This window comes from Varanus komodoensis, unplaced genomic scaffold (genome assembly GCF_004798865.1).
Source record: "Varanus komodoensis strain SLA01 unplaced genomic scaffold, ASM479886v1 scaffold11, whole genome shotgun sequence".
NCBI classification, from domain to species: domain Eukaryota; kingdom Metazoa; phylum Chordata; class Lepidosauria; order Squamata; family Varanidae; genus Varanus; species Varanus komodoensis.
The window spans coordinates 11,988,047-12,012,294 of record NW_025335317.1 but is presented as its reverse complement, the minus strand read 5'-3'; the positions used below and the strand labels follow the sequence as shown (position 1 = coordinate 12,012,294).

General features: G+C 45.9%; 1 protein-coding gene across 2 annotated transcripts in view; it reads right to left on the bottom strand.

Annotated features, from left to right (window-relative positions):
* LDB3 (LIM domain binding 3) overlaps nt 1–24,248 on the bottom strand; it is a 96,718-nt gene that overhangs the window by 16,968 nt on the left and 55,502 nt on the right. Inside the window, exons 3-5 of one of the 2 annotated variants that reach the window (XM_044420371.1) lie at nt 17,274–17,349; nt 10,103–10,503; nt 450–653 (exon numbers count right to left, since the gene is read on the bottom strand). In XM_044420371.1, the coding sequence (XP_044276306.1) occupies nt 450–653; nt 10,103–10,503; nt 17,274–17,349 (681 nt within the window). The remainder of the gene's footprint in view (nt 1–449; nt 654–10,102; nt 10,504–17,273; nt 17,350–24,248) is intronic. The other variant, XM_044420369.1, reaches the window with a different exon arrangement.

Genomic DNA, 24,248 nt, shown 5'->3' with positions numbered 1-24,248 from the left:
TGGTCTCAGAGTTCCAGGATCTCCCCACATCTCTGCCTAACTATATTTAGTTAGGAATTAGGGGCATCTCTTAAAATCTTGGGACAGTCTCAGTTTTTAAAAAGATACAACCTGGGGTCTCAGGGGGCCCACAGACACCTCTCTGGGGATCTACCAGGCTTCCCACCCCTCTTCATTTCTATTCTGGGATGCTGCAAAGGGCAGTGTCAGCATCCGGTGTCCTCTTGATCGGAGTTGCAAAGAGTGGCTCTGTGTTTTGGAGCTCAGACACAGAATTCCAGGTTGGTAACGTCAAGCAGTCCCTTCCTCCCAGGTTCCTTGACCCGGTCTTGCCATCCCCTCATTCTCCACGATGCCCCTCAAAGGATGACCCAATACAGCCGGAGGGAGGGAAGGACCACGTCACATGCAGCAAGGAAGGTTGGATGTACACCGAGGCATCACCTTACCCGGCGAGTTCACCACCCTGGGCCTGGGCCTGGCCAGCAATGGCATCCATGATGGCATCCTGAGAATACATGCTGATGGGGGTGTTATACTGGGCATGGATGATGGTAGCCTTGCCACCAGGCCCTTTCACCTCGATGGGTTTGTGCGTGGACAGTGCAGAATCCTTCAGGACGTTGGGGTTGAAACGCTCCACGTACTCCGTGCTGGGAGAGGGAGAGTGAGGATCCAGAAAGTGAGGGGAAGGAGGGAGAAAAGGACAAAGAGGAGATGGTGAAAAGGAAGGGGAGGGGTGAGAGCATCCGAAGTCACACTCACACACGGAGACAAAGCTTTTGAGCGGACGGCCGATCAAGCACCAGGGAGCAAGTATTACAGGAGCCACAGAAAGAGGAGAGCTCTCAGCTGTCCCCGTGAATACAGTCGATGTCCTTGTCGTCGGAAGAAGAAAGGCATGAATAGTTAATGCTCCCAGCAAGGGCCTTTTCACACAGTCGGGGTTTGGCAAAATAAATGCATGCGTTTGGCTTACTCATTGCCCACAGCGGAGCTTCTGGCCTACTGTTTGCGCAGTTGTGGAAGAGACGCCGCAGCACCCCAGCACTCAAAAGTGCCACATGGGAAAGGGGGCTTCTTGCCTTAGCTGGCACATTCAAGGCTGGACGGAATGTGCAGGCGTCATGGATACCCACTGGATGGTCTCCATGATGCAAATGGGGATGAACAGCACAACCGCTGCCTTTGGAAAAGGGTGTGGTTTTCTTTTTTAACAAGTCACTTTAAAAACCTTCCAAAATTCCTGGGTGGCTGTGCTCTCCTGTGCTCTTCTGTGCACCCAGCCGGCAATATATTTAAGTGGTGAAGAAGAGCAAGGACACACACAACTCACAGTGTCATTTTGTGAACTGGATATTTAATTTTTTAGTAACATATTTTTAAATATCCAGCACTCTCCTGGAATGACCTACATAACCAGACAGGTGTATATGTTTTAAATAAGATGAACAACAGAGCAGTACTGCTCCTGCAGAAAGACTTTCTCCTCACCCCTTGTATGTGGGAGAGTTTTCATGCTACTGCCAATGCTTGCGAGCTTGCGGGAGTTGCTACCCAAAGGATAAATTGATGCTGAAATACAGTTTCTATGATTGTGTGGAAAGGCCCAGAGAAAAACACAGATGAACTCCTGTTGGGAAAGTGTACAGTACATGAAGCTATCGGCTATTAAGTTCTTCCAGTGCTTTCGGTGACTCTGAAATCTCCCAGTTAATGTTGAGTCCTTTGCCCTTCAGAAAAAGGAATTAAATTTTAGTGTTTGGCTCGTATCTTGAGCCAAGCAAAGGGTGCTTCCAGGTGGGACAGCTCCTGGCACTGCTAATCAAAGCACAGTGTGGTACAGCTATCCCCTCTTTGCTCCCTTCGTGGATGCTTTTCTGATAAGAAAAAAGACGGAAGAGGTAGTGAGAAAAGTTGGGAGGGTTACAAATGGAAAACAATGGCATCCCAATTCCGTCCCCCCCCCCCTTCACATTTTGTAAAGAAGGCAGAAGATTGCACAATAAAAGTGACATCTGGAAACACCCAGTCAGAAAATTAGAAGCACGCCGGTTATTCAACCGAAAAGGCTGACCTCACATGACTCTGTTGGGTCGCCTCCCAACACAACCACTCCATGTGGCTGCGTGGAACCAACACAAGAAGCTTCCATTCCTGGATGGAGAGCTGCATGGATGAAAGGAGCATGATTCTCCTTCTGATCTTCCCGTTCATGAAGCAATTGTACTGGATTCCCACCCAACAAATCGAAGTGGCCCTGCCGCACTCATGAAAATCAGGAGGATTCAGCTGTGGACAGCCCTGCTGTCTGAAAGGGGCTTCTGTCCCAAAGAGGAAACACGAACTGGGGCGAGCCAGCCTTGCTCCCTGTGTCGCTTATGATTCTTGAAGCCCAATCCCTCACATGTTTAATCAGGCATAAGTTCAATGAGGCTTCAGTTTCAAGGAAATGCGCAGGAGTTTGCAGCCTACATCTGCCATTAAGACTTTGGACTTCTCTACATGAAGCACTGAACACAGCGCCTTCCAGAGGCTTCTGCCATTTTCTTTGTGGAAGGAAGAGCATGTCCTTTGCACATTTTTTCCCTTTGCTGCCTTCCTCTGTGTTCTTATGTGTGCTCTTACACAACCACAAGGTGATGCGGCATTAGAGAACAGAATTATGCTGAGCTTCTCATTCTGACTTCCCAAATAATTCCTGACTTTCCTGACTCTGAAAAAAGCTGTGGCTGCACCACAAGGGGGAGGCCCTGGAGTGGGCTGGCATCTGTGGGGAAAAACATGAGTGCACAATGAATTTTCTTTCTGTTTCATGAACGTGCATGGAAGCAACCAGTCCTTACTCCAATGTCACTTGGTAAGCCACCTTTTCTGAAAGTCTGTTATGCTGAAATATTGAAAGCATTAACGGCAGCAGCATGAGGAAGCAGCGGTGTCAAAAGGGGCAAGGTTCCTGTATTTTTAAAAGCTCTGATGTACAGCCACACTCAACAGGTTGTCTTTTGTTCCAGAACGACCCGGCAGCCACACCAGTGGAACGTTCACCTTCCTCAAAGCTGTCGGGAGGGTAAGAGCTTTTCAGTTACCTGCTTATTCAGTAGTGAGAGGCATTGATAAGGGTAGAATCCATGATTCAAGCAAGGCAGCGCGTGCACAAATGCTCGGAGGGGAGCAAGACCCACCATGGCATGGGACATCAGCATGCAAAACAAACGGACAGTGTTCACTTACAGGAGTTCACAGGTTAGCCTCTGAACGAGCTACTTCCTAAGGAGAAGCTGCCACGTGCCCCTGCACTGGCCGTGGATTCTGACCTCCACTAAAGCATCTGCAGCCAACAGGCCTCCTCCCAACCCAGAGAGCACTGCTCCCGGCAAGGGGGCTGCCCCTGCTCATCACAGGCTGGGCAGAGGTGCTCCATCTGCAGATGCCCAGGTCATGTCCTGCAGCCACTACAGGCCCGCAGAGGCTTCCTGCCAGCCACCACGGGCCCAGGGAGGGCTTCCAGCAAACAGTTTGTGTGGCACAAAAAGCCTCCCCAGACAAAGTCATACATTTGCAGTGACGTCCACAGACAAGTACATAAGGAAAAACTTTGCGGATATTCTTTGAACAGAAGCACCCGTGGCATTTCACATGGCTGCGCCAATGGGTTCTTTTAAAGTGCATTCGACTCGCAAGCTCACACAGCAGAAACACAGGCTCATCATGCTGCCCCCAAAAGGGGAAAAGGCCAAGCATGTAACACTGACATGCTGTTTAATACTAACTTGGCAGCAGGGTTGGCTATAACCTGGGGGGAAAGAAGGAGAAAAACATCAGACCAATAGATTTGCACTGCTGCTTGCTTTTAAGGCACAAAGCTTGTAAGTATTAACCAAACCTTATAAGGCTTTTGCAAACTCCAGTGCGAATAGGAACAGAAAGCCACTGTTATGTCCCAAACCCCGTGATATGATTAAGAGAGGGACAATGTAGCAGTTGAGGTTCAGCACTGGGATCATCAACCCGGGGCCCTCCAGCATCCCCCCTGGGAATTGCAGTACAACATTTCTGGAGAGCAGCTGTTGGGGAAGGCTGCCCTAAAACAACCAAAGCCAACGTCAACAAAAAGGAAGGGATATGCAGTCAGTTCCCAGAGTTCTGTCACATTCTGGCATCAAACCACACCATGAAAACCGGAAGGCGAAACCCCAAAGCTGGGTCAGATTCATTTCTGGCACTGAGCTCCACAGGTGAAAGCAAATGGGCTTCAGACACAGAGACCAGTGAGGGGGACAAACCTCCCATTTCCCCAGCCTTGTACTTTCAAATCCAATCCACGTAGGGGCTCCTATAGAAATGAATGGCTGCCATTCATACCCATGGGGGAAAGCACGGAAGAAATCGCATCAACAGTCTAGCTCGCTCCTTCCTTCCTTCCTTCCTTCCTTCTGTCCTTCCCTCCTTCCAAGTGGTGACCAGGACCTCAGCATGTCTGCTGGCTAAAACTGCACGAGATTTCCCCAGATATGACGGAGAGGCTTCCGGATTCACCTGGCTCCAGGGGCCTCACCTGTGCAGAAGTTATGGGCAGCCTTGCAATCCAGTGTGATCAGGGCACACATGACAACAACCCCTCCTGGAAGTCCTCAGCCTGTTCAGCCTTCCTCACAGCGGCTACTTCAAGAGTATCAATAACATTTGCAAGTCTACTTTGGCCCTTAGTTGAACGTCCTGGCGCTTAGTTGATGTGCATATCATTAGAAATGGGCCACAGGAGGTCTAAGGTCCCTTGACCAGGAAGTTGCTGTATCATGTTTCCCTTGCACCTGGGTTCAAGTTCAGCCTTCCCCAGCCTGGCGTCCTCCAAATATTTTGGTTTATAGCTCTGAGCATGACTACCACCAATGGCACCACTTCTCTGAGCCATTTCACACTACGGGGAGGGGTCCTCAGAGCTTCTATTCAACAAGGAGTTCCAGCCAGACCAAGCCCTCCAGGGATGCGTGTCCTGCAAATACTTTTGCGAGCAAGTGCCTGGCCCACTCAGACTTGTACCCTTGTTTAGCGTGCACCAAAAGCAGAAAAAGCAGGTGCAGATATAAGATGTGGAGTGGACTTGACGGATTGATGGTGAACACCGAAGGAGGCGTATGGTCCTATGGACTCTGGGTCCGTCTGCAACTCCTTCTGAAAAGAATAGGCTGGGACCTGCACTATTTTAAGCAGATGCGAGGGATAAGGAGTCTTGCACACATATCCCTTCTATAACTACGGCTTCGGATGCATTATAATCATAGGCAGCTTTGGAAGCCTCTCTTGGCTGAAAAACAGGGTATATGCATGTGAAAAAGAAACAGTGAGGGCTTTCTTTGCAACTCGCTTCCCAGGGGTTAATGGAAAAGAGAGGAAACGTACCCTGTAGGGACTCTGGTGTGCCAGGCCAGGCCCTCCTGCAATGGCAAATTTGTCGGGCTAAAGACTTCAAGTCCAGCACCAGTGCTTCTCACACTCAGGCATATCCTCCTGCAAGCTTTGTAAACCCGTAACCCAGCATTAATCCAAATATATCTGCCTGTCACAGAAACGCAGAGATATATTAGGACGAGGCTGTAGTCAGTGAGCAGATCAGGGATTCTATATCCATTTTAGGAAGGCACGGGACAGCTGGGCATCTGCTTACAGAGAAACATGGGGCAATAGTATCATTTTCTGAAGTGGTGGCTGTTGGCTGTTCTAATCCTCTAAGCTATGTCCCTGCACGTAAAACAACATTTTAAAGCACAGCGTAAGCCTTTGGTAACATACCCCTCGAAGAAAGAGGGGAACAACCACTTCTGACTGGGATTTCAAAAGACATCAAAGACAGAATGTAAACTCTTCACATTCCGGCAAGTCTTGGCAGTGACCACCTATAAGGGCTCCCTCTCTATACCATGACAATCTTATACTGGCTCAGTGGTTACAGATTTGTAGAAGTAGAAATTCCAGGTCCAGTTTTTAAACGGGTTTTTGTAATATTTACAGGGACAAAAGAGGGAGGCTTTTGCCAAATGCATCATCACACTAAAGACAAGGTTCCCTTCTGAACACCCCTTTAAGGTTCTGAGGTTCTGGCTTTTCAGTCTTTGTTTTTTGAAGGTTGGTTCTCCCATGTGAGCCCAGATTTTGCCTTCCCTCATATTCCACTTGGCTGCTGGGAGCTGGTCCCTTCCCTCTGGTTCCCAAACTCAAAACAGTACTCTGAAGTGTGGTTCTTGTATTGAAACTCCACAGATAACACAGAGCACAGTTTGAGCTCTAATCAGCCATCTACCAAAACTAAAAATAGAAGCCCCTGCTCAAGTAAAGAGTTGAATCCAAACTAGAAAAAAACCCTCAGCCCCTCCCTTTCAGGTAGCCCTCTGCCTCCACCCTCAGGGTGGCCCTCGCTGCTGGAGGGCAAGATGGCAGGAAGGGCAGACCCCTCCAAGCGAGGAGCGTGCCAAGGGCTGGGTCTCGCACCTGCTGCCCCTCCTCTCCTGGAAACACTTCCTCCCCTTCCAGAACAGGAGGATTCCCATCCACAGCCCGAGAAACTTCACTATGTGCAACTGAAGGAGCTTGGAATGCTTGGTCCCATTCTCATCCTCCTCCTGCTCAGAATTCAGGGATGGCTGCAACTAAACACTCTGCAGTGTGCGAGAGACTGGCCCACTCCCTGCCTTGGCTGTGGTTCACTCATGCCCCTTAATTTGGGCATTGCTATTCATAAGCCATTTCTGCCGAGATTTTCTATGGGACAAGAGGAGGTGCAACACTTCCCCGGATACCCGACCTCCCCAGAGAATGGGACCCCAGAAACCTTCCCCCTCGGTTCTGCCCTCTGTCACAGGGCTGAAGAATCCCTGGTCCACTGACCAGGTTCGTGCAACATGCTGAGCCGTGTGTGTGTAAGGATGCTGCCCACCAGCACTGTGCACAGCCGGAACCCTGATGGGCGGACTTGCCTTCACCAACCCCAACTAGCAAAAGTGTCTCCAGACGAATTAGGGAAGGCACTTCCACCTGTTGGCACCGGTGTCCCCCTCTGCATCGCGTGCCACAACGGAGCGTCAAGGAAGGGCATGCTGCTCCCTGCTCCCCTCGGCGTTCCCATGTGATATTCCCCAGGATCCCAGCTGGATGACTAAGGAGGAAGCGGGGGGCAGTGCCTGTGGGCCCCCACACTGTCCAGCCATTAGTCAGTCAATGCTGGGGCCTCAGAGCTACTTGAAGCCTAGGGAGACGCAATAGTCAGCCCAGGATTAACGTGCGGTATAAACCTGCCAATTATGTTGTTTATAGAGGGCAATACAAGACCTTTCAAGATGAGACAGAGGTCTCCTAGCGCTAGGAAGAAAGGTAGGGAATAAACGCGACAGATTGCATAGCTGCACAAAAGGCACTGCCCTTCCTTCTTGAGGGATGCTTTTGTGGAAAGGAAAAGAAGGGACTCTGCCCCATACAATTCCGTAAATGAGGGAGGGGAAGTGCAAGATTAATGCTGCACCTGAGAAGCATCGCATGAAAGCTAGGAACTGAAACTACTTTTTGTTGTTTTATGTTAACTAAATGCAGTTTTATCTACCTACAATGGGAACAAGGGATATGAAAAAACAGTCAGGCTGAGAGAAAATCCTTCCCATTTTGGAAATAAAACTCGTTTGCTTCAAAGTGCTCTGTTTAAATAAAGCAGCAAGAAAGCGAGAAGTTTCTGATGCAACATCATTTTATATCAGAGTGGTTCTTCAGAGGTCACTGCAATTCTGTTGCTAATTGTCATGCAGAATGAAGAGTTCCATTAAATGGTAACCCAGATATATCAAGGATTATCTGTGATATTTATACCTATTGCAGTATTAAAAGAACCAATATTCTGTCCAAATGGAAGCCATCAATTACTTTTCATTTTTCTCCTTTTAAAAAAGCAGTGCTTCCTGAATACTTTCTATTCCATTTTTTTCCCAGACAACAATAGCAAAAATGCAGTTTAAGGAAGCCATGCCTGATGGAACAAAGGAAATCTTATGCTTGAAGAAATCGTGTATTGTGCAGTTTGGCAGTGTCAGATTGGACCTGTGAGACCATTGGCTTCTCCCTCCACTGAAAGCCTGAGGTGTAAAATTGAAATTCGGTATGGATCTTTCAAATGTCAAAAAGAACATTTAGGCTTGTCATTCTACACTGAAGACTGAGAATTTCAGCTTCCATTCAAAGTGACAAACACTGGCGATAGGAAGCATCTTAGGAAGTGTTTCTTGACTATATTCTTAGCATGCTCAAGGCACCTCTCTATTCTGATGTCACATCCCTAGAGGGAGAAAGACTGACACTATCATACTTGTCTCAAGCATATGACAGCATGAAAATGGTGCAGTGGATCCATTTCAAAGATGGAGCTCATAAATTCAGGCCTGCCGTTTCTTGGCCTTGAAAGTGACTGGATTGGTGGGAAAGTGCCAGAAGTGATATGGGCCGCCAGCAGCCCGAGACATTTCGCAGCCCGAGGTAGAGCGTTCAGTGCTCACCCGCAACCCAAATTGCAGAGAACCCAAATCTGAGACTATAGTAAAGCTCCAATATTAAATACATTAAATAAGAATTTGTTGGCTTTTCCCTTTGCCTAATAGTAGGGCAACAACTGGTTCTTATGTTCTGCACTCCCATTCTAGATCATCTTCCTAGGATCCCATAAAACAGATGCCACCGATGAGTCATGATGTAGTTTTCATAGGGTTCTTATTCCTATTCAGTCTTTGTCTCAAGTCATGGTCTTTTTCTGATTAAGGAACATTGAGTTCATTTCATGCTGGAAATTTCCAACGTTTGAATAATGGGCAAAGGATTTTCTGCTGAGGAATGCCTGGGCACCAGCTGTGAGATCCGGTAAAAGATTTTGGAGTATGTGTCTGGCCAGGGCTGACTCGGTAGTTACTTGCATCTGATGCACTAAGTGCACAGAACAATCTTGTGTACTACTGGACTGCAGATGGAAATTGGCTGCAGTGGGTAGGCTATATTTTAAGGAAAGTTAACCACAATTACAGATATTTTCATCAACGACCTTCTGAGAAGCTTCTGAGAAGCACCCAGAATGCTTCTAACAAAGACCAAGCATTTTCAGACAAATCTCAGCCTGACTCAGAAACCTTCACAGGACAACCAATGGACTCAAAAGACAGGCAGAAGTACTCTGGATTCTGGAAGAGAGGCACAGCCACAGGAACCCTGACATCTCCCGCCCCAAGCGGCTCTTCACTGAGGCTGCAAAGCAGCACTAGAGTTCCCAAGTTCTAGTCTCAGCAGCCAAGTCCATTCACTGAAAAAAGATGATTGTAAACCAGAAATTCCAGATAATAATTCCTCAGCCCCCTTTTAAAAAGGTTAGTTGTTTGCTGTGATGAATAAAGTGCATGAATGTGGCTTCTCCACAAATGTGAACGGTCTCTATTTTCTGTGGAGAATATGAACATACTGGAGTAGCAAAAGTCACATTCAGCAGCGAGCCAAGCGACTTTACTCTTCAGGCAGAGTCAGACTGTTGGGAGGCGCGAGCAAGCCGTGGGAGGACACTGCGGTGGGCCAGGTGGCCAGCTGGCCATCCCCTGTGCAAGCCCACCGCATTCAGGTGTGGCGCAGGATGCTGCCCTGTCGCCCGCGTGGAAGAAAGTTTCAACGGTTTGTCCAGTCAGCTTGTGGACATGGGAACTGTGGAGTCGTTGTCTTGCCCTTCACTTCAGGCAGCAAAATGTCTGGGGCCAGTGGCAGTTTTAGAAAAAGTGAAATCCAGAATCCTGAAAAACAGATTCTAGCCTACTCTGAAGAAGCCATGGCTCTCTGACTGCCAGTTGCTTGGGATGGAGAAGAGGGAATGGCTAGGAGCACTGAGTCCTGTTTGCAGGCATTCCAAGGGCACCCGACCAGCCACTGCTACTCTAGAAGGGATCCAGCAAGGCAAGTCTGTGCGCTCCAGATTTAATGACGAGTTCAGCACCAGTTGCACATTCACTATCCAATTAGCCATTTACAAAAGTTGCCCATTCCCCAGACTACCCAGACCCCATCGTCCCCAAACAAGTCGATTGCATTTACATACCCTCTAAGAAGTCCACCTTCTGAAGCCCTTCGTGTGAGACTTAATTTATGCATCTCAGCCATTTCCCTTAGAGTGTCTGCTGAGTAAAGGCCAATGGGGTTGTTATACTGCCTTGTTGGGCTCAGCTCATGTTTGGGGCTATTGCCATCTGTAATCACTGAGCTGGCTTTAGACCCTAGGTCACTTTTTGCTGGTGAGAGGTCAGAAGCCACAGAGGACATGGAAGATCTAACGGTGGTGGTCTTTAAGGAGGAGGCGCTATGTGTTAAGCTGGTTTCTTGTTTGCTGAGGTAGCCTGAACATGCTCCATTGCTTGCTAAAACGCTACTCATGGGCCCAGGCGATGTGCTAGTTAGAGGACTGAAGCTCACTCGGTTGCCATTAACTTCCAGAACAGTATCCTGTAGAAGCAAACATGCAGGCCAAAGAAAGAAAGAAGAAAGAAAATCATAGAACACATGCAAAATGGAAAGTTCTCCAGCTTTGGCATTCTATACATGTCAGTAAGGTTGCCAACCCTTGATTTTTTTAATTTTGTTTAATGGTGGCCCTTTGGAATCTGGCATGTCAGGGGGCAGAATCCGACAGTCAGATGTGAAGCCTGGGCAGAGCCTGAAGAGCACAGAGTTAATCCTGGATAAACCCAGAGTCTGCTGCTTTTCAGAGACCAACAGCAGTCACTTGGCAGGCGAAGACCATTTTATTTACGGAACCATTTCAATGCTGTCTAGTTGGCAACCCTACATATCAGACATTTGCAACAAAGCAGATACACTTTATAGGCTTGCATTAGTCAAGCAAAATTGTTAACTTCATCTCCCCCCAAATCAGCACATTTGAGTAATGCAAACACTATCAACAAAGCTTCCTGACCAAACAATGCTTGGTATTAGTTACTTTACATCTAATTTGATCATCAGAATGAATTGCCCCGTTGTTCTTATGGAAAAGATAGCAGATCCTTAAAGAAATTTGGATGGGAGTTAAATAAGTCTACAGCATATGCAAATGAACACCAATGTTGTTAACTAGAAATGCAAGGGCTAAAGTTTCTGCAAGAGCTCCATTTACAATTAGTTTCAAAATTAAGGGCCAGTCAGAGGCTGGAGTTCATGCTAATAAAGGCCGTGCATTATGGTTAGCAAAATCTGCTGCAAAGAAAGATCTATTAATAGTCTCTCTGTTTGTACATAATTTGCACAGAACTCTCAGTTGCAAGGCAGTAATTCTGTGCTTGTCACTTACAAATATCCATACTCTCTACTTGGGCTAAACAGGTAGATACTGGGCTGAGCTCAGACATCCTTTTTATCACTGCTAATTTGATCAACACGCAGAATCAATGAGGAAGACTGAAATGCTGGCAAGAGTCAGTACAAAGCTAACATTCTCCTGTGAGACCAAAGCATAACTGGGAGAAGGCATATTAATAGAGGCAATCCAAGCTAGCATCTCCAAGGAGCCATTCCAGCTATTCTGCTCCCCTTTGGTCCAATCCAGCCACTAGTCATTATTGATCTGGGAGCATGTGATGGCAACACACAGCACCTTACGGCATAAAATCTTTTTTTCTCTCCAGAACTACACAAGTATTTATGCGTTTCAAAAAACACAAGTCTATAAATAATTGTTCCGGGTGCAGCTTCCCTTGCTTTCGTTTCAAAGGTGTGAAGGTACCACAGAAATACCAAGTGGGTAGGAAATAGTGTTGAGCCCAGAATTCTCAGATGAGAACTGTGGATGCAAAATCTCTCTCTCTATTTTGTAGGAAGGAAAAGGGGGAATTAAACTGCTCCCCATTTTTGCCCTCATCTTCTTCCAGGGGGAGTGTGGTCTCCTACCCCCTGAAGCGACAGAGGTCACTCTTTGGCACTTGCGCCATTAAGTCCCCCCTGCCGTATCACCTGCATTATATTTTCCCTGAAAATTGCTGACCCCTCCCCAAATTTCACTGCCTGTCACAACGGGACAGCAAAATAGGGAAAGGGATATATTTCAGCTCAGCTCTATATTTCTTCTTCAGGCAAAACCCCTGGAGATTTTAAAAGGACACCAAGGAGATTTCAATACGGCAAACAGAATTTCTCAGTGGAACTGGGACATTACCATACCCTTGAATTAATGTCTGTGCTTAAAGTCAAATACTGATCTTAGACAGACCGCTATCGAAATACCAAGGGGAATGAGTAAGAATAGCCAAGTGACTGGTGAGAACCAGGCTGCTTCTGGTTCAAAGGGAAGCAGGACAGAACGAGGAGGGAAGGGGTGTGAATTCACCATTTGGAGGGCGATTCAGTTTGGAATCAACTCCTGATGTGGGCAAAAGCAGTCTCCACCAATTAGAGGGATTACTCCTTTGATAGATGCTACTTGCTAAGAACTCGCTCTCTATTATACAAAGCTAGCCCTGACTGGCCTGGCTAGCTCAACAAAACAGCATATTTTAGAAGACTTTCGCCTTAATGTGCTGGAAAGGGGAGAGACATGCTCAATGTACTTGCATTGGCTATGTTATCTGCAAAAAGGAGACTGGCTTGCCTGAAGAGGAAATATAAGAGACCTGCCAAGAATGTAAATGATGTTTTAAGACTGCAACTGAACCTTCCTGGGAAAAAGCACTTGGAAGATGGAAAATCCAGCTACACGAGATGATGGCTCAGAGGAGCTGGTTGATTTGTGGGGACAAGGAAGAGGGTCTACTTGAAGCAGGGGGTGTCTGGCCAGAACAGAGCCAGTGGAGTACTGGGAGCTTCTGGGAGAAACCTAGCACGATCTGGACAGTTTGAAAAAGAGAATATTTAAGATGCTTTCTAGGCTGGCTATAAGGAGAGGCTGTCTTTACTGAATTTTCAAACTCTAAGCCTAAATGGTCAAGAAGAACACAGCATTATAACACATTGTACAAACTAGCTGGTCAGTCCTAACAAACACATGTGTTGACTATTGACAATTTGTAAATGTCTCCTTTCACCAAAGCTCACAGCTGGCCCAGCCCTGGCTTGCTCCGAGTACAGCTATTATACCACTTGACAGAACCAAACATCTGGGGAGAGGGAAGTTTTATTATCCAAGGTGAAATTCACTGCAGGGTCACTGTAGAATGTCTCTGTGAGTTTTCATTCCTCCTCTGGAAAGTGGAAGAATTCATGGCATGTGTGGTTTTATTTATGCAGAATTTAGAAATGCCTATATATCAGTCACTATGATTTGTTGCTTGTTTTGTATTACACAAAGCCAGAAAATTGTGACTGGCTTCAAAGAACACAATAACCCACATTCAAGGATTGAGTGGGGGTTGTTGGTGAAACATGAGTTATTGTATTGTCTGAACCCAGCCACAATGAGAAGCCATAGTTTGCTAACCACAGACAACCTATGAAGAGAACCCATGGTTTATCGCTGGGTTGTAAAATGTGGATTGCTTGCAGTTAACAAACCATGCCTTGTTATTGTGGCTATGTTCAGACATCACAATAACCAATGTTCTAAAAACAACCCATAATTCAATGATAACCTACGCTCAACATCTGAACATGGGTTTGCATGTTATCTGAATCCAGTGTGTCATAAACTATTAATTCTTTATTTTTGTGGCATATGGGAAATCCAATCATTTGAATCAATTCTTAGCTAACCATTTCATTTTGGTTAAAATAAATCAGATTCAATTGCCCAGATAGGAAGCTGCTTTATATCCAGAGAGACCATTTGGTCCACCCGTGGCTCTCCAGACCATCAGACAGAGGTCTTTCCATCAGCCTCTATGCAGTCTGTTCAACTGGAGCTGCCAGGGAATGAAGTCAAGATCTTCCACATGACAAGCACACCTTCCCCTTCTCCTCTTCCATTGTCATGTTATATCCTACAGGTTACCAAAACAAGCATATGTGTTCTCTGAGACCCTCATGTAACTTTTCCACTGGCCAGAAGAGGAGGCTGTTACACTGAGCTTCATCTCTGGAGGAGAAAGCATTTCTGTCACCTTGTTTAAATACTTCATTTCCCGGCATAGATAGAATTAACCGGTCTGTTATTCCTGGGTTCTCACAGTATCTCGATACAAGGAGAATTCAAAAAGCTGGAATTTAAGTTCTCCCTGCGATGCTATGCAGTCAAAAGAGAACAAGACATAGAAGAAATCTTTTCAGCACCCCCCTGGACCGCTGACTTTTAAAAAAGACTTTCTGAACCAAGCTAAAATGTATTTTTATAGGGGACAATGGCATTTTTCCTCTCAAAATCTTGGGCGGAGATAAGAAATGAGAAGTAGATGAGGAAATATCTGACATCTAACAAAGCACACAAGCTTTGATTCAACCTTTTTCAATTTGGCACCTGCCACATAGCTGGCTGGAACTGTTGGAAGTTGTTTTTGACATATCTGGAGGGAACAAGGCTGGGAAAGGCTGTTCTGTTCACTCAAACATTATAATGTTAAAGAAACTCACAAAAGCTCAGAAATCAGCTTCCATAACCAGAGGCCACCCTGCCACTAGAAACCACTCACTTGTGAAAAATGTGCAGTGCTCGATTTGATGAATCTATGGCACTGATATTACTGGGTGACTTTGGGCCAGTCACAGACTCTCGGCCCATCCTACCTCCCAGGGTTGTTGTGAGGATAAGACTGAGAGAGGAGGAGGAGAATGGTAGAAGGCACTTTGGGTTCAGTGTAAGAAAAAAGGCAGAATAGAACTCTATGAGATTCATAAATAGTTGAGGAAGAAACAAATTCACCCGTGTCCCTCCTGGCTTCTTTGGGGAACTAGGAAGAGATTTTGGCGGGCTTGCTCTGCCTGCACCAGAGGCCACAAATGCTTTTGTGGTTTGCATTATAGCAAATCGCCACCCGTTGCCTATATGGCATTGAAGAGCTTTCCTTACTGAAGCCTTCCCCAAATTGCTGCCATCCAGGAATGCTGGAATGCACCTTCCATAAATCCCAACAGCCCAGCATCTCTAAGACGGTAGCAGGCCGGGGGAGACTGCTATACAGGGAAACCATTCAGCTGCCAACATGGGGACTAAAAGCATAGGATTTTCTGATGCCTCGTTATACATGGTTAAAACAATATTTGGAGATGGGGAACTATTTAAGTGGCACTCATTGAAGCACAAGTGTGGGCCAACTGATCTCCAACTATTAACTTTTTGTATGGAATCCGTCTACATTATAAACTCCAAAAGGTCACAATTCTAGTCTTATGGGAAGAAAAGAGAGTTGTTTTAAGGCTAGTGGGGCCCAACGGGGCTGCGATTACTTTGGATTGCCTCTCTCTGACTTTCTAGGGGAGGCATCTCATTGAACACTCAATGTAGCAGTATTTTTAAATTCTGGTTGTCATCGACATGATATCTGTAGCTCTGGAGGCCTGTTTGAGTCTCCACTAGAGAGCATCCATAGAGCAGGAGTCCACAGCCTTTCTGACCCCATGGGCACCTTTGAGGACTTGCAAAAATGCTGAGGACATCCCCACAAAGGCCTAATCAGCCCACCAACTGCATCGATGCAACTTAGGCTGTGTCTTCTGCAAAAGAGAAAGTAAGATTGCTGTGTGCCTATTGGACATGGCAATATCCCTTGAATAAGGATCTGCTAATCTGGCTAGTTGCTGGAAGTGCAATATAATGCATGTGTCTTTTAAACACGTTTTGACAATGTCCAGTTGTTGCTTCTTTTAGGAAGGAGGTTATTTGCACAGGCCAATTTTGTAATGGAATGGACTTTAATAACTGTTTCATGGAAAATGAAAAGGATGACTGGTGCATGACTGGATGATTCTTTGGGATCAGCTGAGAGTTAAAACACTTATTGCAACACTGGAAGGGTAAACATCCACCACCTATAATGCAATGGATTGAGGGCCTTACAACACATTTTATTTGGGTGGCATATGGATCCCATTTTCCAATAAGTATTTATTGGATCATTTCATCTATTTTTGTTTAAAACTACATGCAATTGCTTGAAACCATATATTTACTACTATGGATATGTAAGAATCCATGTAGCATTTTGTGGGTGCCCTTGGGTGCCACAGTGGAGGCCCTTCATGGGTGCCACTCCCTGCACTAAAGCCATTAGCCATCAACACATTCTCCATGGTCTTATTCAGAATGCTTTAGAGTTAATTAAACAGCACTGAAGTGCACTACAAAGCATTCTAGAAGTCTTTCTTCCATTAACTCTAACAATCACTCTGGTTAAAGGAAGAGCAATTCTGCTAACTTAAAAAAACCGAAAAAGTTGTGTAGTTGCTACGGTATGCTTTTGAATGACTCCATCCCGAAAAATAAGCAAACATTTTTCTTTAGCCTCTTACGTGCTTTCCTTTCACTGTTGGTCCACTACATATTATCAAGTATCCCTCTTCATCTCACTTTGTGTTCCATGCAGACACTGATTTGCCTCTAGCGCTAGTGCGACTTCAAACTGATCCACTGAAATGAATGGGTCTCAGGAATGACTAGCGCTTGATACAAGCCACTGGCTAGTTTATGGCGCACAGGCTGCTGGCTGAACAGGTGTGAGATGTGCTAAGGCCACCCGAGGATCTATTCGCTGCATGCCATTTGCATCGGGCTTAAAGCACGGAATGAGAAACATTTGGGGTTGCTCCCCTGAGCACGCTGACGAGACCTCTGTCCTTTTTAGCAGCAGCTTAACAGGCAGAGCAGTTGATCTAGTTCCCAGCGTGGAAAGGCAGAAACGGGGACAACTTCCCAGCTGAAGGGCGGCCTGCTGTGCAGCTGTGAACGCACAGGAGGCCTGCGGAGAATGTGCATGCACACGGGCACAAGCCAAGAGCCCCTTCGTTGCTTCGTACTTTATGACCTGTGCCTCCACAACATGCTAGAAAGTATGTACACATAATGACAACTTACGAAACCTCTGCATAGAATGAGTGCGTAGGGCAGAGGCTGGAGTTGTCCTGAGAGTGGAACGTGAATGATTTAAAATACCGCAGGGAAGAAGTGGAGAGCCAATTACCCTCTGAAATGGCAGTTCTGTTCCCATGGGAGCAATAAGCAGTCTTTGCAATTTGGAGACATCAGCGGCATTTAAACAACATTTCTTGCCCATGTTAGTGCCAATGGCCCCCAAGAGAAGCCCTGATGAAGGCGACAGTCAGAAGCGAAAGATGAGAGGCAGATGTTGGAAGACACATACCTTTTGATGAGGGATCACGGGCATGGGAGAGTCAATTCTTGGAGAAGTCGCTGGAAGTGGAATTGGGCGCTTCGATCTGGCACAAATGAAAATAAATTATATATATTATTGAGTGGCTTCCCCTCCCCCAAGGCCATTAAAAAAATCTCTGAAAAATACGTTACCGACGAAATATTATTTTTCATGTTAGCATCTGCCGAATATGACTAAAAAATATGAAGACTGAAATAATGTTGTAAGCTGTCCAGAGGCGACAGTAATGGACGGCCTACAAATCTTCTAAATAAATAAATAAAATAAAAAACAGACCTAAAGCTGGGATGGGGCGATCCTGATCAAGGTGCACAGGACATTAAAGGAGCAGGTTTGGGTCTCTTATGGCAAAGGCTGCTGGGACAGGGAGCAGGTTCAGCATCAACCCCAAGCACAGCCCTGACTGCATCCCTTTACTTTTCTCCATGGGAGTGTAAGGCTGCCATTCGCTTATATGGGGAAAAATTCAGCACTGCACAGGGGTGGGGGGCAATGCTTGCCTGGTGTCCCTCCCTAAATGCCTGGATCATCCTTTCCTGCACAGAGAAGCTGCACCTCTGCCTGCCCACCACACGGAGAGACGCAGCGCCACCTAGTGGGCTCCTGTAACACGCAAGGCCTCTAGCTCATCTGCTGTAAAATTCCATTTGTCCACTGGAATCAAGGAGGATGCATGTCTGTCTGTCTGTCTGTTCTTCAGCACCACAGTGCCAAGACCTAGACTCCTGAGACTTGGCATGCATGCTAAGCGAAACCTAGGGGTGTGTGCCTCAGGGCTATTCTGGTTTTAAAAACCAATCGGCAATTTTAATTAACCTGAATGTGTCTGTCTGGTTGGCGCTTGCAGTATCCAGCCCTTGGGAGCAGACTTTCCCAACCAGCTCCGTAGTTCATACATTTGAAGCTGGGACAACGAGTAGGTTCAGGGATATCTATGCCTGCACTCCTGGACCACCTATAGGTTTTTAGACCTCACAATCCATAGGCAGCTATGCCATTCTGACTGTGATGAAGCACTGGCCAGAAGCAGCGTAGCAACTACGGATCTTAAAACTGACACGTATCTATGATATGCTCCACGTTTGGCTGATATGCGCCACTATGACCAACACAACTACTCACTGTGTGGAAATTTCAAGCCACCACACTGAGCATACAGGCTTTGCCCATCGTTCCTGCCTTCTTCACCGACGACATTTACAACCGAGCATGAACATTCCCCGCTTTCTGCATGCAACGGAACTGGAGGGGAGGGCACTGGAGGTGAAATCCACCCAGGAAGAATAGAAGCACCAAGTAATAGACAGAGGAAGAGTCTTGCGAGGACTCGTCCCTTCATGCAGTGACAACTCCAAACAATAACGTCTAAGGCCTTTTTTTTTTTTAAGTAATGGCATTGCAACTGAAAGGACAAAAACATACTAGATATCAGGAAAAGCTTCTTCACTGTCAGGGCAATACGGCAGTGGGACCAGCTGCCTGGGGAGGTGGTGGGCTCTCCCACACTGGAGACTGTCAAGGCAAACCTGGGCAGCCGTCTGAGTGGGATGGTGTCATGTGGTAACCTGCAACAGCTGGGGGTTGGACTGGATGGCCTTCATGGACCCTTCTGACCCTACTATTTTATGATTCTATGTAAGGTTGTGAACATTTCCTGCACAGATAGTGGGGAAAGGCTGCATTAAAGAGATAAGATCTATTTCCTTTTTCTTTCTCAGTTTTACTTCAGTTTCCAGAATGACTTCACATAATGCAGAAATTAACTTCTGCATGTGCTTGACATGTTTCCCAAGTAACCCTGGAAGTTGAAAATCACCCATGTTCGTCATGGTGGGCAGTATCTGCTCCCCAGGCAGCTGGAGCTCAAGCGTCTCGGTATGAAACGGAAGGGTTAACTCCCCCCCCCCCATCAAATATTACACAGGAAAGATTAAAAAAATATTTCTATAAACCTCTCCTCTTGAAAGCCTGTTTGGAACTTATTTAGTGGAAAAGATCTCAGCCTGATAAGAATTTTAGCCTCTCACATGTTCTTTCTCTCATACTGGAGAAAAGGCCCAGAGCTGGCACAGGCAACATTGCCAGGCAGATGCCAAAGCGCTTATTTATTTATATCCCACCTTTCTCCCGTTGTGAAACTCAGGGTGGCTGCGTGCAATTCGCAGGCAGTCTCCCCTCCAAGCTCAGGCCACCCCTGGACCTGCTTAGCTTCAACATGGTAACTGCCTTATATGCCTTCGCTGCCTTCATGCTTCAGCTAGCAGAAGGCACCCGTGTTTATCTGTGCATGAGGATCTACAAATACGGTTGCTAAGTCATCAGTGGCGACCACAAATTTAATTCTGGAGACCAGCTGGAAAAGCCATTCATCTTTTCCAACTCAAGTACCATGCTATTTTTAAAACTGCCAACAACCCATGGAGGCAGATAGTGAGAATTTCAAGCCTCAATGGCCATTAGAAATAATCACTGGCAGGCAAGCTTAGTCAAAATGTGTGGACTCAGAGCAAGGCCAATATTTACAGTAACCTGGGGCAACACTCAGTTGCTTTAACTCCTGGTATATATCCAAGTATTCCTTCATTTAGCATCTACTGATAGCTGCCTTTTCCCTTCCATTCTTCGCCTCCAATTCCTGCCAGCAGGTTTCCCCAGGTTCCACCTTTTTTTGCAGCTTATTAGCATGGTCCAGTTTCACCTACTGCATTATCCTTACGACCTGCTGTGACCATTCCCCCTCAGGTGCTCTGTTCCCCCACACTTGGGATTACTGACACTTAGAACTAGAAGATCTTGGAGTTCATCCAGCCTGATCTCCTCTCCAATTCAGCTGTTTTGCAACTACATCACTCCTGACAAATCTAACTCTTGCTCAACACATCCTGTCATTTTACTTTTGAAAAGCACTGAACTTTTTCTCCTTTTCACCCTGTTTCATTCTTTTCTTTTCAAATCTGGACCCTACAATACACTTTGAAGGCTGTGATCACAGGTTTGGATAATCATATGATAGCTGCACGTCATCCAGTTCAAGGATTTGCAAATGTTTCTCGTCACTTAAAACACAAAATGGAATAAAAAGCACTTTTCAGACTGAAATGTTTCTCCTTTCCACTTATTGTTCACCTTCTCTGTGTATTCAGAGTGAGAGAGTCACTAATTTTGCTTCTGAATGAAAATTTTTTATAAAATTACTTAACTATTTCATGGCACCTTAACAAAGGCTTGCTTCTCCCTTAGCTATGGGGCAGCTCCATGTGCAGTGTCTGTGTGTGTGTGTGTGTGTGTGTGTGTGGAGGGTATTTGCACATTGCCATGTGAAATAGACCCCTTCTTGGATTATTGCCTTGGTGTGCCGAAGGAACTTGTGTAGCCTAATGAAGCTATGAGCTAGGCCATGCAGGGGCACCCAAGATGGACAGGTCATAGCAGAGAGCTCTGACAAAAGGTGATCCACTGGAGAAGGAAATGGCAACCCACTTCAGTATCCTTGCCATGAAAACCCCATGGAGAGTACCAAACGGTAAACAGATTTGAGAGCCAAGAGATCAAACCAGTCAATCCTAAAGGAAATCAACCCTGACTGCTCTTTAGAAGGCCAGATACTGAAGATGAAACTCAAATACTTTGGCCACCTAATGAGAAAGAACAACTCACTGGAGAAGAGCCCAATGCTGGGAACGATTGAGGGCAAAAGAAGGGGAAGGCAGAGGATGAGGTGGCTGGATGGAGTCACTGGGGCAGTGGGTGTGAGCTTGGGTAGACTCCGAGGGATGGAGGACAGGAGAGCCTGAAGGAATGTTGTCCATGGGAACGTGAAGGGTCAGGCACAACTTTGTGATGAATAACAACAAATGTGAAATAGAATGACATTCTGGATCAGGCCACTTAAGTCCAGAATGGAACGCAAGGCTCCCAGTGGGTTCACCAGGAAGCCAGCAGATCCCACCAATGGGACCCTTGTAGAAGCGCTAAAAGGCCGAATCAGAAATCAAGGCACATCCAGGGCTGATGCAGGAAAGGACCATGTCCCTGCCTTGTTCCTCCATAGTAATGCTTACTCAGGATTGGAAGAACAAACTACAGTTCCCTGCCGGGTTTCATCGTGCTCCCCTGAGTGCCTTGACTCCCCATCATCCCCACACAAATTCCGTCCGGCAGCGATCCTGACACTGATTGCAGTGATGGAGGACCATTTCCAATCGTGGCTGCGCAGGGGAAAGGTGGAGAGCAGGCCCTCGCCTCCTCTGCCAGCGATCCTGGTGCAGCCACCCTTTCCTTGCTGCTGCTGCTGCTGCGATCAGCGAGGAAGCCAAGATCTGGGGCAGGATGGCTGAAACGTGTGTGTGCACACAGGTTCACATGCATGAGCAGCTGACCAGCATTCTCCCTGCTGGCATGTGCCGGGCATAGTTGCATCACCCTCCAGGTGCAGTGGGAAGAGGGGAAGCCTGCCGTGGTCACTCAAGGGCTCTCCCTCAGCATTACATCTGCTCTCATCGCCTTCTTCCCATAGACACAAATACAGCTGATAAGGCACATGTCGTTATGAGCATCTTCTCCAGACTCTTCAATACCGATCCCATGTGTTTGGGAAAGCTAGTAATATATGCGATTTAGTACTAGTCTTTATTTAAACCGTTTTTATACCGTCCATGACCGAAGTTTTGGGATGGTTTGACAGTAAAACAGAATATAACAAAATAAAATGCTATACTCAAATATCTATTCAAGTATAGAATTTATATGAAGGACACTTAAGATGATCTCTATTGTTTCATCAATGCCATCCAGGTAATCAAATGACACCTTACTGGGTTCAGGTAAAATACAATCCCATACCTGGCATCTCTTTAACATCTGTAAAATCTCTTTCTATAAAACTGAATAGTTTCCATACATATTGCTTTAACGGTTGGCAGAAATGCAAAGACTTCTTTTCCCTTTTTAATCACATGCACGGCCTGGATTGTTATTCTCTGCGGCTCTTTTAAAGGGAAGATCGATACCATTTTAGAAAGCCTTGCGTGCCGTCATCCCATTTTCATCTAAACAGTGCAGCTTTCATTCCTAATCATGCCACCATCCTATTATCCCTAGGTCAGCTCAATTTGTCCTTTCATTAATAACCGAGCTTGACGGAAGTTCCTTGTGATGAGCTGCTTCCCTTCCCTTCCTCCGTCTCCCATGCAGACTTTCTTCTTCTCCTGCTCCTTCTCCTTCTTCTAAAGAGCACAATAAATACTAACTCAGGGCATTTTGGGTGGCATTGGCAAGATCATATACTCTTATACCCAATCACAGACATTTGTGGGTGGGTAGCCTGGATTTATGCCATGCTAGGACTAGAGTAGGAAAGCTTGTGAATCTATAGCCCAAAGGACTTCATCCTACCTAGTCTTGGAAGCTAAACACGGTCGGGCGTGGTTAGAAACTGGATGGGAGACTTGAGTCCTGCATTGAGCAGGCGGTTGGACCCAATGGCCTGCTAGGCCCCTTCTATGATTCTGCTCATGGTACAGAGTCCAGCCATACTCCTGTCTGCTTTTCCTGTGCTGCCTGCTCAATATAGTGTGCAATTCCATATAGGTGCAAACACATACCTATGCAGAGGGTGACTACACCTGAATCGTAATGGGTGTTGTTTTTAAAATCAATTTGGGAAATTTATGTCCTGCCTTTCTGTGACCAATCAGCATTTCCAGGGCACTCCTGGGTGTGGTACAACCACTTCAGATGTGCAGAAAACTTTGGCCAACAATAAGCTAGAACAATCCTTGCAAAGCCCTGCAGAGTCCTCTTCTCTGAGTGATGGACTATCCATTTAATGGGTGAACATTCCCCCAGTTCCTTATCTGCCACCTTGAAGCTTCCTTTTATACTGATCAGTTCCTTTCGAAATGTTACAGTGCATTTGTTCATTGATGCTTCCTTCTTAGAGACACTGGTGAACAGGGCAAACGAAATAACCTTGCAAGAGCCAAGCTGCTTAATTAAGAATGAATTCATATCTAGCATAACTGCAGAAAAGCTGAGCTGCTGCATCAAAAGCTGAGTTCCTTTGCTTATCTATAAGGGAGAATTATTTATCATAAGTTTAAGCAAAGGTACTACATATTACAGGTAAAGCCAACCAACAGGTAACAATATCTACCTGTAATCAGTTAGTTCAAGACTCTCATAATTTTGTTTCACATACCCTTTTCCTATGGAACAAGGATAACTTTTCAATGCAACTGTCTCTCAGTACAACTTGTTGAGGTTAGTATGACTTTCTTGTCTATTGGTTCAGTGCAGCATCTTCCAATCCAGTTTTTCTAAATACTTATTTGAAACCCAAGTCACTGCTGCTGTGGGTTCCTTTAATGGCTGAAAGTGATCTATCTTGCTAGTCAAACATCATCTAAATGATACCGGGTTATTTGATCAATTTCTTGTGGAAACAAGCAAAAGCAAGAGACTCTCAACAGTAAATACAGAAAAGAGCAGATCAAATATACTCACCCAAACGCACGTTCATTTGCAGCATTGAAGGGAACAATTCTCACCTCTCAAGCTGGTGAAAACTATCTCTAAGCCCACTTACACCAAGAAAGTTATACCATAAGACAAGGAAATCAATCTTGCATTTTTAAAAAAGAGGACGCAAAGCAAGGTGTCTCACATCATATTTGCAGATGAATGACTTAGACAGAAACTACTCTGCAGGCACAGAGAGGGAAAATAGCAGTGCAAACTTTAGCATTTTCAAGGTCTTAATTTCTCTCTATATATCGGAATCCTGCCCACTTCTTGTGCAATATATGTCACATAGACTTGGTAATATATGCCCCTTCGCTACCTATTTTGCCAGTTCTCTAAGCTAATCAGTACTAATCAAAAGTAAAAAGGCCATTTGTGGCAGACTCAACCAGTAATAACTCTAGATCATCTTCCAAAAGC